Source organism: Gobius niger (genome assembly GCF_951799975.1).
Source record: "Gobius niger genome assembly, chromosome: 15".
In the NCBI taxonomy this organism is placed as follows: Eukaryota; Metazoa; Chordata; class Actinopteri; order Gobiiformes; family Gobiidae; genus Gobius; species Gobius niger.
This window is the reverse complement of record NC_136866.1, coordinates 13,369,013-13,385,120: the sequence shown is the minus strand read 5'-3', so window position 1 is coordinate 13,385,120 and position 16,108 is coordinate 13,369,013. Positions and strand designations below refer to the sequence as shown.

At 41.0% G+C, this 16,108-nt stretch overlaps 1 protein-coding gene across 1 annotated transcript in view; it reads left to right on the top strand.

Annotated features, from left to right (window-relative positions):
* Positions 1–2,423: 2,423 nt before the first annotated feature.
* The window catches only part of syne2a (spectrin repeat containing, nuclear envelope 2a), a gene marked incomplete at its 5' end in the record, with an annotated part of 57,740 nt that continues 44,055 nt past the window's right edge, over positions 2,424–16,108 (top strand). Inside the window, 28 exon segments of the mRNA XM_079572575.1 lie at positions 2,424–2,499; positions 3,530–3,591; positions 4,123–4,218; positions 4,297–4,374; positions 4,446–4,538; positions 4,656–4,807; positions 4,981–5,180; positions 5,249–5,349; positions 5,499–5,642; positions 5,732–5,866; positions 5,959–6,087; positions 6,464–6,564; positions 7,179–7,634; positions 7,823–7,978; positions 8,050–8,200; positions 8,319–8,480; positions 9,254–9,421; positions 9,534–9,635; positions 9,803–10,006; positions 10,099–10,304; positions 11,135–11,230; positions 11,311–11,551; positions 11,868–11,974; positions 12,574–12,673; positions 12,760–12,912; positions 13,114–13,310; positions 13,491–13,611; positions 15,536–16,081. Of these exon segments, the coding sequence (XP_079428701.1) occupies positions 2,424–2,499; positions 3,530–3,591; positions 4,123–4,218; positions 4,297–4,374; positions 4,446–4,538; positions 4,656–4,807; positions 4,981–5,180; positions 5,249–5,349; positions 5,499–5,642; positions 5,732–5,866; positions 5,959–6,087; positions 6,464–6,564; positions 7,179–7,634; positions 7,823–7,978; positions 8,050–8,200; positions 8,319–8,480; positions 9,254–9,421; positions 9,534–9,635; positions 9,803–10,006; positions 10,099–10,304; positions 11,135–11,230; positions 11,311–11,551; positions 11,868–11,974; positions 12,574–12,673; positions 12,760–12,912; positions 13,114–13,310; positions 13,491–13,611; positions 15,536–16,081 (4,533 nt within the window).

Genomic DNA, 16,108 nt, shown 5'->3' with positions numbered 1-16,108 from the left:
ATGAGTCCGTTTTCACAAAATGAGAGCAGGTGCAATGACAGTTTGCTTGGCTTGCAGTTGGCAGCATTTGACTGTAATTTAGTGGCCTTGTGAGAATAGATGAAGTTTGACAGTTTATCCTTTTGGATCCTGCTCTTATGACATTTTATTAATACATTAGAGTCAAGACCACTCAACACACAATGAAAGGAAATGGTCCATGTCAGTGAGGTTTATTTATCCAGCCGGTTAAAGTGTAATCTTGGAAAGTTCAAGTCACTGCTTTCTAAATAGCTCACTTTAGTTAACTTTCCCTCTTCAAATGGTTGAATCAAAAGTTGAACAGGATATTTGCCATAATAAACAGCGTGACAGTGAGTTACATAAAACAATGCTCAATTTAAATAACTTTATTGATTCCATATAAACAAAATGAACACAAAAGCTGGTCTCTGGTCTCATATCATCATTATGTGGAGGGGTGGACCACATAGTAGACAGTTCAATGGGCAGGCGGCTCTGCAGGGGAAGCAAAAGTATACAACATTAGTAAAACAAAATATGATTACATATTGTACAACAATTGTGTGGACAGAATTTTTTTTTCTTCACATTTTCTACATGTAGTGGTCTTGCAACAGTAATCTTCAAAGCAAATAAGTAGAAATGAAAGTATGTAGTGAATGCAAAGACATGTGTATATCCATTGTGCCCATTAGATACACCAAAGAAGAAACGTTGTACTTACTCGTGTCCTTCACAGCTTTCTTTCCTACAATGGGTAAATAGAGACATTTAATCATGTGGGCTACAAATTCTGAACATGCATTTAGTGTGTGCTTTAGAATTTGGTATCATTAAGTCCTACTTAACGTACCTCCATAGGAAAGTTTGTAGTACAAGTATCCCATTATACCCACACCGACCCACATCTCCTGGTAAGCCTTTGTGTAGTAAGGGGAAACCTTTGACCAGAACTCAGCAAAAACGCGTCCAGCCATCTGCAAAAAAGAAATGCATATCCAATCAATGACAAAAGTGTACAGTAAACAAAGATTCTGAGTGCGATTCTCTTCAACACATTACATAATCCATACAGTAGGAGCATGCTATGATAATGCTAACCATATAGTGCAGTATGTGACAAATAAACAACCGTAATAAATGTGCAGAATGTACAAGTGTCATGTACTCGAATGGATCGGTTCATCACAACCACATAATGCAAGCTAAAACTTCACTGGTACTGAATGGGCGAAGCTAGCTTTGTGATGCTAACTATGCTAATCCCACGACTAGCAGAATATCTTAAATCCAAATCTGTTCCGAACCGCTCAGAATGAAGACACGGGCACACGCAGAATCTCAAAATGCACACAGCTCAAACTACAACACGTTTGGATAGTTACTTTTTGTGGTGTCTCGATGCAGAGGGAAGGTCAAGCTAGCTGCTGCGGCTGCACGTCAAAGTCGTGGGACGGGTTTTCTTCTTCGGCTGCAAGTTGAGGAGTTTTGGTGCGGCCACCGTGTGTATAGCGCCGCCACATGGAAACATTCAGATTAACAGAAAGTCAAAACACCTGTGCTTAGCTCCATCTTGAGGCGGCGACGTGGACCAGGATGTTGACGTCTTTCCTCTGCAACGCACGCGACAGTTTGGTGTTTTGTTTTGTTCAGCAAAAAATGAATTGTTGGAAGTTCAAAGATTAATGGTTTAAGGTTTGGCAGCCTTGCGTTTATATTCATGCATTTTTTTATTATTATTATATTAACTTGCATCAATTTCCAACTTTCATTTAAACTTATTAGGCCTCTTATATTTATATGATATTAATGTATTGTTTTTATGTAAGACTTGCATGTATTTTTAACTTTACTTTGGAGGCAGCTCTCATAGATTTAATCATTTATTGTCAGCCATGGTAGTGTTTTTCCTATGCTCTAGTCTAGCTTCACCTGTTTGACTCCACAAGAAGTGCCTCTCCTTGTTTCACTTTTGTTTTTCACCTCAAGGTTTTGGTCTGATCCATGCACAATTGTTCCATTGACACACTGTGGGTATTGCACACAGCCCTGGATTCACTACTTGTGGCATTCCCTAGCTGTCAACAAATCTCCAGGCTTACAGTATGCCTCCAGGTATGTGAAAGTGAGTGTGACCTGTTTATCTAGTTCTTGTATCTAGTGAGACTTTGTTTCCAGACTACGGCTGACTGAACATTTACATGCACCATGGTTACTATTTCTCCTTCAGCTCTTTGTAGAACATCTTTGCATGTGTGAACTTGTGTCTGCAAAGTCTTCAGGTTATGGTGAAGTGAAGGGTGTGGATGGGCTGACTAATCTGGCATGTTAAATGCTTTGTGAAATCTTTGGCAGCACTTAGACTGTCTCCTCAGTAGTCTCGAGGGCTGAGCGGTGATCACAGTGTGTTTCGATTGGAGATGGCTTCATCTGGAGCAGAAGAAGAGGATGAGGGGATATCAGTGGACATTGATGACACGCAGGTGCTTCTACATGGTAAGGCAGATCATTTGCTAAATTTGATTGAGTAGCTCCTCAATACAACATAACCTTTCCCATAAATTTGTGTCTTAGAGGCAGCATAAGCAAAATACAATGCAATATATTGTCCTGTAATTAAACATAATTATTTATATGAAGTCAACCAGGACAAGCTCTCGTGAACTAAAGTAAATTATGCAGAAAGGTTTTATCGCAAACACTCAACACTCTGTCTACGGACTGATATTTGTTGATATGCTGCCCCTTGAAAGCACATGCTGCATGATATTGAAAACAGACAAAGATATTATTCATTAAAAGAAAAAACGAAATGTGCCCACTGCTCATTCATTTTCAGAACAATCTTTCTATAGCTTTTATTTTGGCAACAGAAATCCTCCTTGTGTGTCCAAAACCCACCTCCGTGTTTATACATGTCTTATTAAGGCTCTGCATGGATGTCTAGTCCTGAGTGTCTATGTCTGTCGCTGTCTTGGGGGCACTCAGGTCTCGTCTTGTAGCAACTTCTTAGACTACTTCAATGTAGGATTCAGGACGAGGGGAGAGAAAACATGGCCCTGAAGCTGACAAGGCAAAGAGCTGTGGGTCATTTGAATCAGTGTTGTTGCTTTTATTGTTAGTCAGGCGTTATGGATTTGTTCACTTATGGCTTTGTGTATGGACCAACAAGCTTGCTGCCACTTCGCAAATGTTGGTGAGTAGATTTGAATCGTGCAAAGCGCTGTCTAAATGCTGCAATATTTATAAACGAGTGCTTTCACTAACTGAGGAAATATTTAGAAGTTTTGTTGTTGCAAGCACGTACAAGCATTTCAGACCATGTTTGTAGAGAGCTTAACTACAGATTTTGCAGGTTTCATACACAATAAGACAGCATGGAGACAGGATGTATTTTGTTCTCTGTAGGGGGAATTAAATTAACACAATTACTGCAAGATTTGTTGTATTCTGATTGCAATTATTGAAATGACGCTTGTATTTTTGTTTGACATTGAAAGTCACTGAAATGCTTTTTTGTTTACAGTGGAGCAAGAGAGAATTCAGAAGAGAGCATTTACCAAGTGGACAAATGCCCAGCTTGCAAAGGTATGTTCATTTCCTATTCTGGATGTAAAGAAGACTTAAGTGGAGCCACATTTGTGCAGTATCTTTCTTTTGGTTTTGAGAAAACCTACACATAGATTGACAAGCAAAGTGTGGGTCAAAGTGCTCCTCACTTTCATGATATGCAAGTGTTTTTATAGCATAACAGGTCATGGAAGCCCCCAGTGACGTAGCATACTGTCTGTCTGTAAGGCAATCTACTGAGGACTGTCACGAGCTGAGTCACACAGAAAGCAAAGTGGATCGGGTCGCCCCGGTCTGGTCATTACACCCTTGTCCTGCCAGGGTTAGGAGTATAAATAGAGCCTAAGGGAAGCAAGGCAGCATGTAATCTGAACTGCGTCACATTAACATAACATCACATCAGTTATAGACCATTTAAAGATGTGAGCTACGTTGTGTCAGCAGCTGTAATGGTAGTTATGACTTTTACTGCTTATAGTGCAAAAAAGCATAAAAGTGTTTAACAAGCGACTGTGACTCATAATACTGATATTGTATTATATGTTACAGAGGAGCCCTCCCTCGCAGGTGTCAGACCTGTTTATTGACCTCAGAGATGGGGCTGTCCTCCTTGACCTTCTTGAGGTGATCACTGGGCAGCCCATGGTAATTCACTTTGCCGGACAACAAAGGTCAAATCAAAGTCAATGCGTTACTAACGTGTTACAAAATGTATTTTTCAAGAAAAGGCAAAAAGTGCATGGGGTTTTCCAGCAGAGAGCGGACATTGAGACAGTGCTGGAGTTTCTCGAGGAAAAGCACGTAGGTTTATGACTTTATAGAATGTCTTTAAATGGACACAAGATACATACTTTTGTGTTTGATGATTGTAGGTTAAGTTGGCATATGTAAACATCCCAGATATTATTGATGGAAAGCCAACGATCATCCTTGGCCTCATATGGACCATCATTCTGCACTGTCACGTGAGTGCCACCGTTCAATGCACATTACACGCTTCACTTTTGTGTACAACGCTAAAACTCAAATGGGAATCGTGTTGTCAATCATTATTAATAGATTTGTTTGTTTTATTTTTTCAGATTGAGGAGGTGACCACTGGTCTGTCCAGCGGACCTCCTCTCTCCCCTTTGAACAGCGTTCAGTCCAGCGAGAGCATTCATACTTCTCAACATCATGGATTTGGATCAGCGCAGAAAGTCCTGCTCACATGGGCGCAGGACCAGTGCCATAGGTGAGCTTGCTACATGCTGTGATCTTTTCTTTAACTTTCTTTAAATATACACTGGATTGGTAACAGCGTGTTGAAATGGCTAGTTCGCGCTGCACTAACTGATATATATTGAAGCCAATTATTGGAGGGAGTTCAATGACAACAAGTACTAATGCGAGCTATTGTCCGTACAGGGCCGGCTGCTCTGTCAGTGTCAAAGACTTTACGTCCAGCTGGAGGAGCGGCGAGGCGTTCCTGGCAATCCTAAACTCTTTCAGACCAAACCTGGTAGATCTGACTCAAGTCCGGACCAGGACCAACCTGGAAAACCTAGAGCAGGCCTTTGAGCTGGCAGAGAGGGAGCTACACATCCCCCGCCTGCTGGAACCACAGGGTGAGGTGGATTCATGTTATTTATATATTATGTAACTCAACAACCATTACATGATTGTTGTATTTCAGATGTTGACGTCTCTGAACCAGACGAAAAGTCCATTATTACATTTATTGCACAATTTCTACAATTTTCCATCAAATTGTCCACTCCTGTTGCCAACATGCAGGTTTGATATTACCATTCGTTTTACTCCATATACATGTATTTTTGTTGAAAATTTAACAAACAAAGAATATATTTCAGCTACCTCTTCTGCCTACTGCTGGGTTTAAAGATGAGATCCAGCGTAAAGCACTTCAACAATCACTCGCTGAGGGCTCCAAGAACGGGCCCACAGAAGCTCGGAAAGCGAAAAGCCGGTTGGAGAAGAGCAGAGTCCGACTTCAGGCTCGCATCCAACAGGCCACCAAGTTATTCAGCAACAAAGACATCACTGAGGCTGAGGTGAAGAGGAAAGAGGTACAGCCAGCAAATGCAGACTTCTCCACCAGTGTGAACAATCACAGAAAACTTGATTGTTCAGCTACATGTTTGGTTTTATTGTGCAGAGGGCGTTAAAAGCTCTGCGGCCTGCTTTCCTGGACGACTTCCTCACAGCCGTGGGAAGTTATGGAGCTCTGTGTTCCGAGTCTGAGCTTCAGGACCTAGTGCTGCAGTCGGATTCAGTCAGAAAGCAGTGGGAGGTACAGTACACTTGGCTGTTATTATGAGTCAGGATGTCTTCTTCACCTTCTTGAAGTTATTACAATGTTGTGTATTCTATGGTGACTTTCAGGATGTGCGTGCGGAAATCTCTGCATATATCGAAATGTTGTGGTCTACGCTCAGGCAAAGGAAGCAGCAGCAGCAAACGTCTGAACTGTCCAGAGCTAACATCGATCCTGCTGAACGGCAATGGAAGCAGGTACTGTATAATAAGGGCTGTATGTGTGTGTCAGTTCTCAATCTTACAGGCGTCTCCCATCTGTATTTGGTAGTTAAAATGGAATTAACACTTTGAAGAAGCTTGAAGTAAGCATGGAATAGACTTTTGTGTAACTTTCAGGAGGATGTTGGTGTGGCCCAAATATTTCCATGAATCACTGCTGGCAAACTGCAAAATCAGTTGGATCGCGAGGGTTAGAAAATCTCCAAAACGACAACGCAAAATTTCCCGCATTTTCAAGTTAACCTCAGTCAATAGTCGGATTTTTGTATGTGTGACTACATGTCTAATCTGCACTGGATAGGCGCACGTTCTGTCTTTTTTACTTCCCATGCAACTCTCTCCCCTTCTTCAGGAAGAGGAGTCTGTGAGGAGCGGACAGGCCAGAGAGTGGACGGGTATCACAACCAACCTGCAAGTGGAACGTCAACCCACTAGCCAGGAAGTCATGCAAAGGTGATCATATTTTTGAACATAAGACCATTTTTGAGAAATAACTGGAATTATTGTAGGTGCCTTACAACTTCTGTTATAATAAGCAGAGAAGAGCAATAAGGTTCATAATCTATGTTGCACACAAAATCACTGTTTGCTTGCAGGCATGAGGCTAGTTGTGGCAAGCCGAGACTATAAAAAAAAAAGAGAAAAAAACAATGCTTGTCAGTGGTAACTCATATTCCTTTTCTTGAAGTAACGTCATCTTTTTGCCTCTATGAACCTACACATTTTACTTAGGTCTTTCCCAGACACCGCCACGATGAAACCAATCTGTGTGTGACGTCCTCACTCCTGCCAACCGCTTTGTTAATTATTGACTGGCTGTAACCGGACACGCCTCAGTCATTTTAGATTTTGTCACTAATGAGTCAAAGCAAAAACACACAAGATTCCTGCTGCACTGGTAAAATTTCCAGGACTAGTACGGCGTCATTATAGAAGATTATTGTGGTTTAAATGACATCACTATTCATTGTTCCATCTACAACCTATAATTATCCTTATTTGTAAAGTTGATTAGTTTAGGTGCTGAAAACCTGCAAAATAACCTGTTATCACTTCTTTGTTTCCAGTGTTAAATGTATTACTGAAGCCTCTGACCAGATGGAGTCTGCAGATGAGGATGCTGTTGGGGTCTCAGAAAGCATGAGCAATATTGTCTCAAAGTCTGTTAACATCTCCTCGGTGGCTCGGACTGAACCCAGTGAGCCACAGGACATGACGGTGCGCACACGTGGAAGAAACATGGAAGCTACAGAGGAAAGATCGCAAGAGGACATAAAAGCTAGTTTCCTTGAGGAGAAAGTAGATCAGCAAAATCATGCATGTGATTTACAGTTTGTAGAAAGGGCTAAGGATGTTAGAATATTAGGGAATGAGGATGTTATTGAGACTGGGGAGGAGAGGATGAGGAAAAGGACCCGGGAAGGCAAGAGACGGATAACCTTATTGGGAAAACTGATGGAGTTACGAACATCAGCTGAGGAGCTCGGTCTACAGGAACTCACGCTGCCTGCCCTGCACCAACGGTAGGGTTTATACTTTCTTGTAACATCACACGAGTATGAAGGTAGAATTCAACTGCAAAAAATGCTATGCTACATCTTGCACAAACAACAAAGAGGTGGCTCTATGCTAAATGTTGTTGTTTTTTTTATGGCCAATGCAGCACTACATAAGCCTGTAATCCAGACGTTCTTCTTCATGACTCCCACAGATCTCGCTCCTTGATGAGACTGGAAAGCGGCTTGTCAAGTCTCCACCCTGAGCTGGAGCACATAAGAAAAGCCTCCCAGTCGGAGCGCTGTGATGTCAGCGTAAACCAGGAGCTTGAGGAACTTTGGGAGGAGACGACGAAAGCGCTTTCAGAGAGGTGAATAAAGCGCTCTCGACTTTATGCTTTTGTTGTGCTTCCTCTGTATTCTCTGCATTATGTGTCTGCAGGCTGGAGCAGTGCGGTCTCTTAGCGGAGCTTCTGAAGAGGTTTCAGAAGATCAGAGGAGAAGTTGTGGAGACACTACAGAGAGCAGAGAGCACGCTAAAGGAGCAAGCCTCGTACATGGGGAGAGACAACCTGCTCAGACTACACACCACGGTCTGTATTTGCTCAGTCATTGATTCATATTACATACGTACATACAAACTAACAAAGATTAACAAAGATTTATTTGTTCTAACTTGGAAACATTGCCATATTTACTGTCTTGCCCCAGGTCAGTGAAACTAAGTCGGAGCTGAATGATGCCGGGGACAGGGTCGGAGAACTGAGAAGTGTCTCCAGACAGCTTCACAGTCATTTACAGCAGGTCCCTCACTGCACCGGCAACATCCTGTTTGAATCAGAGGCCCACAGTCTGATGGACCAGTGGTTGGATGTAAGTGGAAGATCAAGCTCAAAGTAACAAACATTCATTGTAGGACACTGTTTCTTAGACTGTGGTGTTTTGAGTGATACTTGGGGCCTGCTAGAGCTTGTTCTTCTTTTTTACTGCAGACTCAATGGGCCTCATTTATGAAATGTCCTTACGCACACATTTGTTCTTAATCTCTTAACCCTGAACCGAGCATGTTTTCTCCAGTTTGGCTTTACCCAAATCTAAAAGTTTTGGGAAAAAATGTGACAACAAAACAGCAACCCCATCCCCCCGTCAATGGCCGGTCATTGTGTATTTTGATGTTTCTATATATGTGCTTTGCCTTAACTTAACCAGATTTTTTACATTATTATCTTTTGTACTTTAGAACCCTTCGTGAATCTGACCAAGTATTCTCCAGAAACTTCATAAAGCGCTAATTACAAACTTTTTAACCATTACTGTGAATTTGTCCTGAAATCTGGTTTATTCCTACTTTTGACCTGATGTTTTTTTTATTGTCCTGGTGTAAATCTGGTGGTACTTGGAATGCCAAATAATCTCTTAAGTGAGACTTGGGGAGTGGGAAGAATTTGAGAACAACTAGGACTGCTCTTGGATATCTCAAGTTTCAATGTCAAGTTTCTGTAGCTTGCTTTCTAGTTAATTTTTCCATTTTTTGTTACAACAATTTGGTGTCTTCAATTTCTCATTACACCGAATACAAAACTTATGGTAGAATATGTATGGTTTGCTCCCATCTAAATTCATGGACATTTGAACTGCACCTGCAGATCTCGGAGCGAGTGGAGTCGCACTTTGAAAACCTGCACTTCGCCTTGAGTCTCTGGGACGGCGCTCTCAAACGGGGGCGCGAGGCAGAGCACTGGGCCATCAATAAACTATCAACTTTCACGCGCTCCTCAACTTTCCACACGGAGGAGGACGTGGAGGCCTTGCAGGTATCAGTGCATTCCTGTATATAATTCTGGAAAACATGGCCTGTATTATATCCCACACGGGAAAGTTGAAGTTGGCTTTGAGCTACGATCGCCTCCCCCTCAATGTCTGCAGGACGAAGTGAGAGCGCAGGAGGAGAGCGCCATGTGCTTCAGCCGGATCGCCACAGAGATTCAGGCCGTGCTTCAGACGCCGGAGCCCCTTCCTGAGCTGCAGGTGCACTTTTGTTTGAGATGGAAAACCCAAAGATAGAAGATAGAATGAACCACCTGGATGACTAGTGATTAGCAATCTGAATCAATCTGTATCTCATGATTATTATAGATTATTTGTGCTTTTCCATCTCTGTATCCATGTCTGTTGTTGTGTGTTTCATTGTACAGGTGGGAGAGGCTCAGATGAGACAGAAGCTGGGAGAACTCAAGGAGCTTATATCTGAAGCTGTGGACGTCTTCAGACAGACAGAAGCCGCCAAAACCAATGTGACTGAGAGAATGAATGAATGTTTTTGCACTTTGCGTACAATTCACCAGGCTCTGCTTAACCTCAGCGGCCCAAATCCTGAAGCAGTGCGCTCAAAGCTCACGGTAATACACACACTCCACTCAATATAAACAACAAGATCCAATTTCATTTTAGAGGTGAAAACTAAACTATTTTTATTTTTGTTTTTTTGTAGGACCTGTGTGTGCAGCTCCAGGTCCAGGACGAGCAGGTGCAGGTTCTCCAGGAGGATCTACAGCTCTTGGCTTCAGTGGGACGTCCCGAGAGCATGGAGGCGCTGTGCAATAATGGACAGAGGCTACAGAAGGGGCTCACAGAGGTGCACCAGCTCTTCTCCCAGGTGGAGGAGCAAACCCAGAGGGACGTCCAACTCTACCACAGGTATCATCATCTTTTGTCTTCAATAACCCCACACCACAGGAGGTGACACTTTGTTTTATTGGTAAAAACTTTACAGTCTATGGTAAGAACTGTTATACCAAAGATTCCATTTAAAGCAAAACAACCTTAAAATCTTTTTTGTTTTCTTAACACTCTTGCAACACTATCTCTCCACTTCAGTAGTTACTAGGGACTCTAAACCTTCCAGTCTTGTACTTAACAATATTTTCAAGTTATTTTGAGAGGGATTTTATTATATCTAATAAACCGCCAAAAATAAGGTGATTTATTTATTTATTTTTTTACAGATTTGATGGCTTATAAATGGCTTATTCAAAAACAAAACAAGATCCAAAATCCCCACTGAAAAAAATATCTTTGTAGCTAATATTTCAACAACAAAAACATAAATTGTAACCTGGCTCGATTTTGATTTTGCTGAAAATATATGCAATTTTGTCTTTTTTTTTTCAGTAAGGAAACAAAAAATACACTGTTTTCTCATATTTATATCATAAATCATTGTTATTTCTAAACTACATGTTTTTCCCTATTCACCTGAAGACTCTTAATGTATTTGATCATGCCAAATTGTGTTTATTTCCAGTAATTTCTTCATTTTGGCTGCATAGAAACAAAGGATCATGGATGGTCTATGTAGTTCCTTCAGGTTCACTTTCATATACCATGCTACTGCAGCACATATTTAGTATAGCATTAGACTTAATGTGTGGAGCAACATTTACACAGTAGAGCGGGTCAGACTCGTTTGAGCTGTGTCTCTGTCCGGAGTTGAGCTCTTATTGTGGTAACTCAGTGTTTGTTTTTAGACTGAAGACAGAAGTGGAGCATTTGAAACGATGGCTAAATAAAGCTGAGGTCACACTGGATCCTAGTGTTGTACATGAACAGGTTCTACATCAAAGGTAAACTTCTCCTATTGATCTGTGTGTCTTTCTTTTGTAAAGCTGATTTCGTATTGGCAATGATGTTTTGTGATCTGCAGGGAGAGGACAGAGGCTTTCTCTCAGCTTGTGTTGCTCTTAAGAAACTCCACATTTCAGTGGTCGCCGTTGATCCAAGAGAGCGGGAAACTGCTGGAACAACAGAACAACTTTGAAACGAGCAAATCAAGTGGATCCAGAGAGCTGAGTGAATCACTGCCCACCCAGTCCCGGGTCAAAGCAGTGGAAAAACCTGACGCCCAAGTCTGGGAAATCTGTGGAACTCAGACAGGCCAGTGTGCTGTAAGAAATCTCCATTTATTCAACACTTATTCAGCTCAGGTGTAGCCCTTAGTCCCTTTTGAGAATAGTAGTAGACGTGCTTAAAAATGCAATAAAAGCAAGCAGAGATATTCCTCAGTCATTTGGGGAATATAACTAACTTTCTCTGTTCTAACTTTGTGATACTTTTGCCATTGTGAGCTATGATTTCGTGACACAGAGGCAGGCGTGGTGGGACTAATCTGCCGTTTTGTGTCGGTACTTGTCCTTGAGGAGTGTCCGTGTGTCGATTATGTGATGTTTTGTCAGGCGTGTCTTTGGTTGAATTGTGTTGCAGAAAAGTGCAGCGGGAGACAGTCGCACGTGCGCCGGGGGAAGCGGAGATGGCCTGAAGGGTGAAATGCATGAGGAGGATGATCGATGGTCAAATCAGCCACGTCGGAGGTGAGTTCTAGACGTGATTTAAGGACAATGCTGCCTATCACGCATTTCTGTTACAATCCGATTCAGGCAAATACTAGGCACAGTCGTTTGTATACATTGCCTTCATTCAGTAGACCATTAAAATCACCTTAAGAAAATATTTCCACAGGCTTTATAAGCAGTGGGGGGCATAGTACTTCATTACTTAAGTATAGCTAATCTTTGTGAAATATTACAGTGAAAAAAAATCTGTTTGAGTTAGTGTTGCAAATGATAACTTTACCATGACATAAAGATAAAGACTGCCTGATTGACTGAAAACTACTGCAAATGCAACACTACAGTACTTGCAACATGGGGTCAGATATGCAGAAGGCTATAGAAATGGGAGAAAATGCACAACCAACTTTGATTTGGGACATTTATGAAATGTGGTCAAGTAGAAAGTATTTTATCAATCTTTCAAACTTAGTGAAGTACAAGTAATAAGAGAAATACGCCTCAAGTAAAGTAAAAATGCTCAAAAATATGTTGGTATATTTACTCCGTTACTGACCACCTCTGCTTATAACATAATGAATATCAAATCTACTCTAAAATATTCTCTCTTTGTCTGTCAGGGATTTTCACATTTCAAATGTCCCAGAGAGCGGTATTCCTCAGGATTCCCATTGGTTTGAACTGGAGACCTGCCTGGAGCTGCTGAAGGCCCAGTTGGATGTAAAGTCTTCCGCCTTTCTTCTCCATTTTAAAGTATCTAAAAGTGTTCTTCTCATGTTGTGGACTTGTGACTGAATCATCCGTAGGAAGTGTCCATTACTGAGAGAGCGGTGTGTGACGAGGAGCGTCTCGGTCGGTTGCTCCAGGACGGCTGCCACAGACTGACATCTCTGCAGAGAGACATGTCCGACTGTCAGAGGGAGATCACAGCGACGCCAGGCTGCGCTCCACTACCAGAGGTGACGGCCTTTAATATTCATCTCTACCAATTATCTACCAATAAGTACTTTATTTATTGTCACGGTATTTTTTTTTTCATACTAATTCCAATCATTATCTGTGTGTCTCATTCCAATTTCACTACTGAAATTATAATAATGACCAAGAGCACAATTATATTTTCATATCTTCAAACTAACTGCTGCCTCTGATTTTTCTAGGTGCTACAACAACTTGCCAGCATAGAAAAAGACCTTTCTCAGCTCATAGCCATTCGGGATCCAGACTCCAGCATCTCCCAACAAATTAACAACTTTTTAAACCACAAGAGGGCGCTGGATGTCAGCATCAGAGAAAGGACGAGCCAGGATCAACAGATGGAAAAGCCCACTGCTGACACTGTTTCCAATAATCAAAGGTAACATAAAAAACAATGTAATAATCTGTAAACAGTGAAAAGCATCAGCTGCAGTTGTGGTACATGTTCCAGAAAATACTGATATCAACTCCATTTGACTACCCTCACACACAGTCACAACCTCACTTTTTATTTTCCGTCTTATTTTTGACTAGTTTTTGACCTTTTTTCCCACTCTAGCCCCGGGTTTAAGCCGAAGCAGTTAATTTGTGTGGAAGACAAAGAGTCAGGGCTGACACAGGACAAGGGAGTCACTCTGCAGCAGTGGAGTCAAATGGGGCCAAGTGGTGCTTCCAGCCAGGTACAAAACACTATCCACTATTTTCAGCAGCTCCTAATTGTTTTGTTGTTCTGTGTGGCAAAGATTTTAAAAGTACCATAGTCATGTGAACATACAGATTTGACTGTCATTTATTTTATTTTGGAAGTAGGTGTTGTTAGTCCCACGCACAGTTCAATAAAGAAGTTCAAGATCACATTAGGTAGAGCATCTGGTGTAAAACTTCAGTCAAATCAAATTATGCGACGCGATGTCCTTGTTGAAAGAAAACAAACAAACAAAACGACAATGCGGAGATTTGATGGTTACTTGAAAAGGCGCATTCAGGAAGTACAAGCTGAAATATTAAAATAGGAATTAAACTCTCCATCACCACTGTCCACTGTGAGACTTTAGTGATGAAAACTAATACTAACATACTGCGCGCTTCCCGAAATGCAAAAATAACCCTTTGCCCTCCCGACATCCCATTTGAGCCAGCACTTAGTGCTAATATGAGACCCTTTCTGCCCTTTGTGTGATTATAATTTTATTCACAGCAGGATGTCCGGACTTTTTTCTTCTAAATGTCACAAGTACAGTACATCCCCTGTCCTTTAATAAAAGAGGGGTTTACCTTTGCTTCATTGTGGCACACAGTTAGCATAATAAACAGTTTTGTGCTTTTAGTGGATGTGGCTTATCTTTGTTTTTTTCTAAAGGTTTGTACTTGACTTTTAAAAACAATAAAGTGCTAGAAATTCACATTTTTCTTTAAAAAAATCTTTCATGCCACATTTTTCCGCTGATGAACAACGTGCTTAATAAAGTGAATTATATGAATTAAGTATTGTAGCTGATCACTGGTTCTCAAGCTGTGGTACCAGGATGTGCCATCAACTGAATCGAATCTTGACATAATCTATGGTTAATTTCACATATTTGCTTAGTAGTTACTTGCTGTTTGGACTTTGAGGAAAAACATTTTAACTGTTTTAAGTTTAAATTGTGCTTCAGTGGAAAATATGCTAATATGTGTTTTACTTTTATTTTATATATATCCATCATACAGCATTTTTTAAATAAAATTCTGTATTAACCTCTTAACCCTCACCTAAACCGAGCACATTTTCTCCAGTTTGGATTTACCCAAATCGAAAAGCTTCTTGGAAATATCTCAAAATAGTGACAAAGTTGAAAATGCAACAGAAGAGTAAAAGAAAAGTAACACAAAGGCAACAAAAATGCGTGGAATAAATGACAAAACTATGATGAGAATGAAAAAAAAAGTGACGAAAAAAAATCTATGAAAACGGCTCATTCAAATGAGCCGTTACTCTGGCCTACAGGCTTTAACATTTTAGATTTGGGTATAGCTGAACTGGAGAACATGCCCTTGGTTAAGGCGGTGGTTAACAGGTTAACATAGTATTTAAAAATCAATGATTGATCAAAAAGTTTGTGTCATCTTTAATTCATTTAACAACATTCTAGTTATTTTGCCTTAAATCGATCCAGCAGCTCTAAAAGCATTGCAATTGTTATTTGTATGGATGTTTATTATTGTTTTATTGTTGCTTTCAAGTTTTTAACCTCATACTAATGTCCTCATAAATATGATGTACAGTTTACATCCTTCATTTCATTTGACTTTTTAAGCACCTGTCCCCGTGTTCTACAGTCAGTGTTTATGCTGCTCTGGTGGAGCTGAGCGGAACATAAATTATAGCGTGGCCACAACGATATAAAAGATAAAAGAATTATATCGCGATATGATATGGCCCACACCTAGTATGGAGTGACACTTAGTAAACCACAGTATAAGATATACAGGGTGTAAAAACCAACCTGCTCTTCGGCAGCTCCTTGTCGATCTCCACTCCACAAGTTTGTTGCATAATTGGACATATTTAATCAAAATACATTATTATTATGACTAATCATTGTGGTTATTTTTCTTACATAGCGTTCTCCTGCCTCAGATGAATTCATTTCGGTCTACAAGGCGGATAACTCTGCCTCACACAGCCAAACACAGCACTCTCCTCCAAATGACAAGGAAATTGAAATCCCAGAATCATTCGCCTCTGAAGAAAAACACATTTCAACTGTTCCTGGAAAAGGTCCAAACTGGAAACTACAAGAAAACATAGCCGACGCCATTGTCCATGATTCAAATGGAGAGCAAAATGAAGAATGGGCTGCAAAAGGTGTTGAAGTACAGGCTGGAGACCGCGCTAGTGTCGAAGACTGTACAGCCCAACATTTCAGTCAAGATGAGACAGACTTCTGTCAGATCCAGAGGCCAAAAGTGGAAAGTGCAAACCAAAATGACACAAAGGTTTTGCTGACTGTTGACAGTACAGACAATGAAGGGATAAAGCATTTAAATGACGCAGAAGTAGCACATGAAGAAAAGCACTATTTGGATAGCATTGGCAGCCTGCTGAAAGAACTGTGCAAACTCCAGTTTCCCGGGTCATCGGAGGACACAGACGTCACTCCAGAACAGGTACTTTTATTATATTATATACAGACA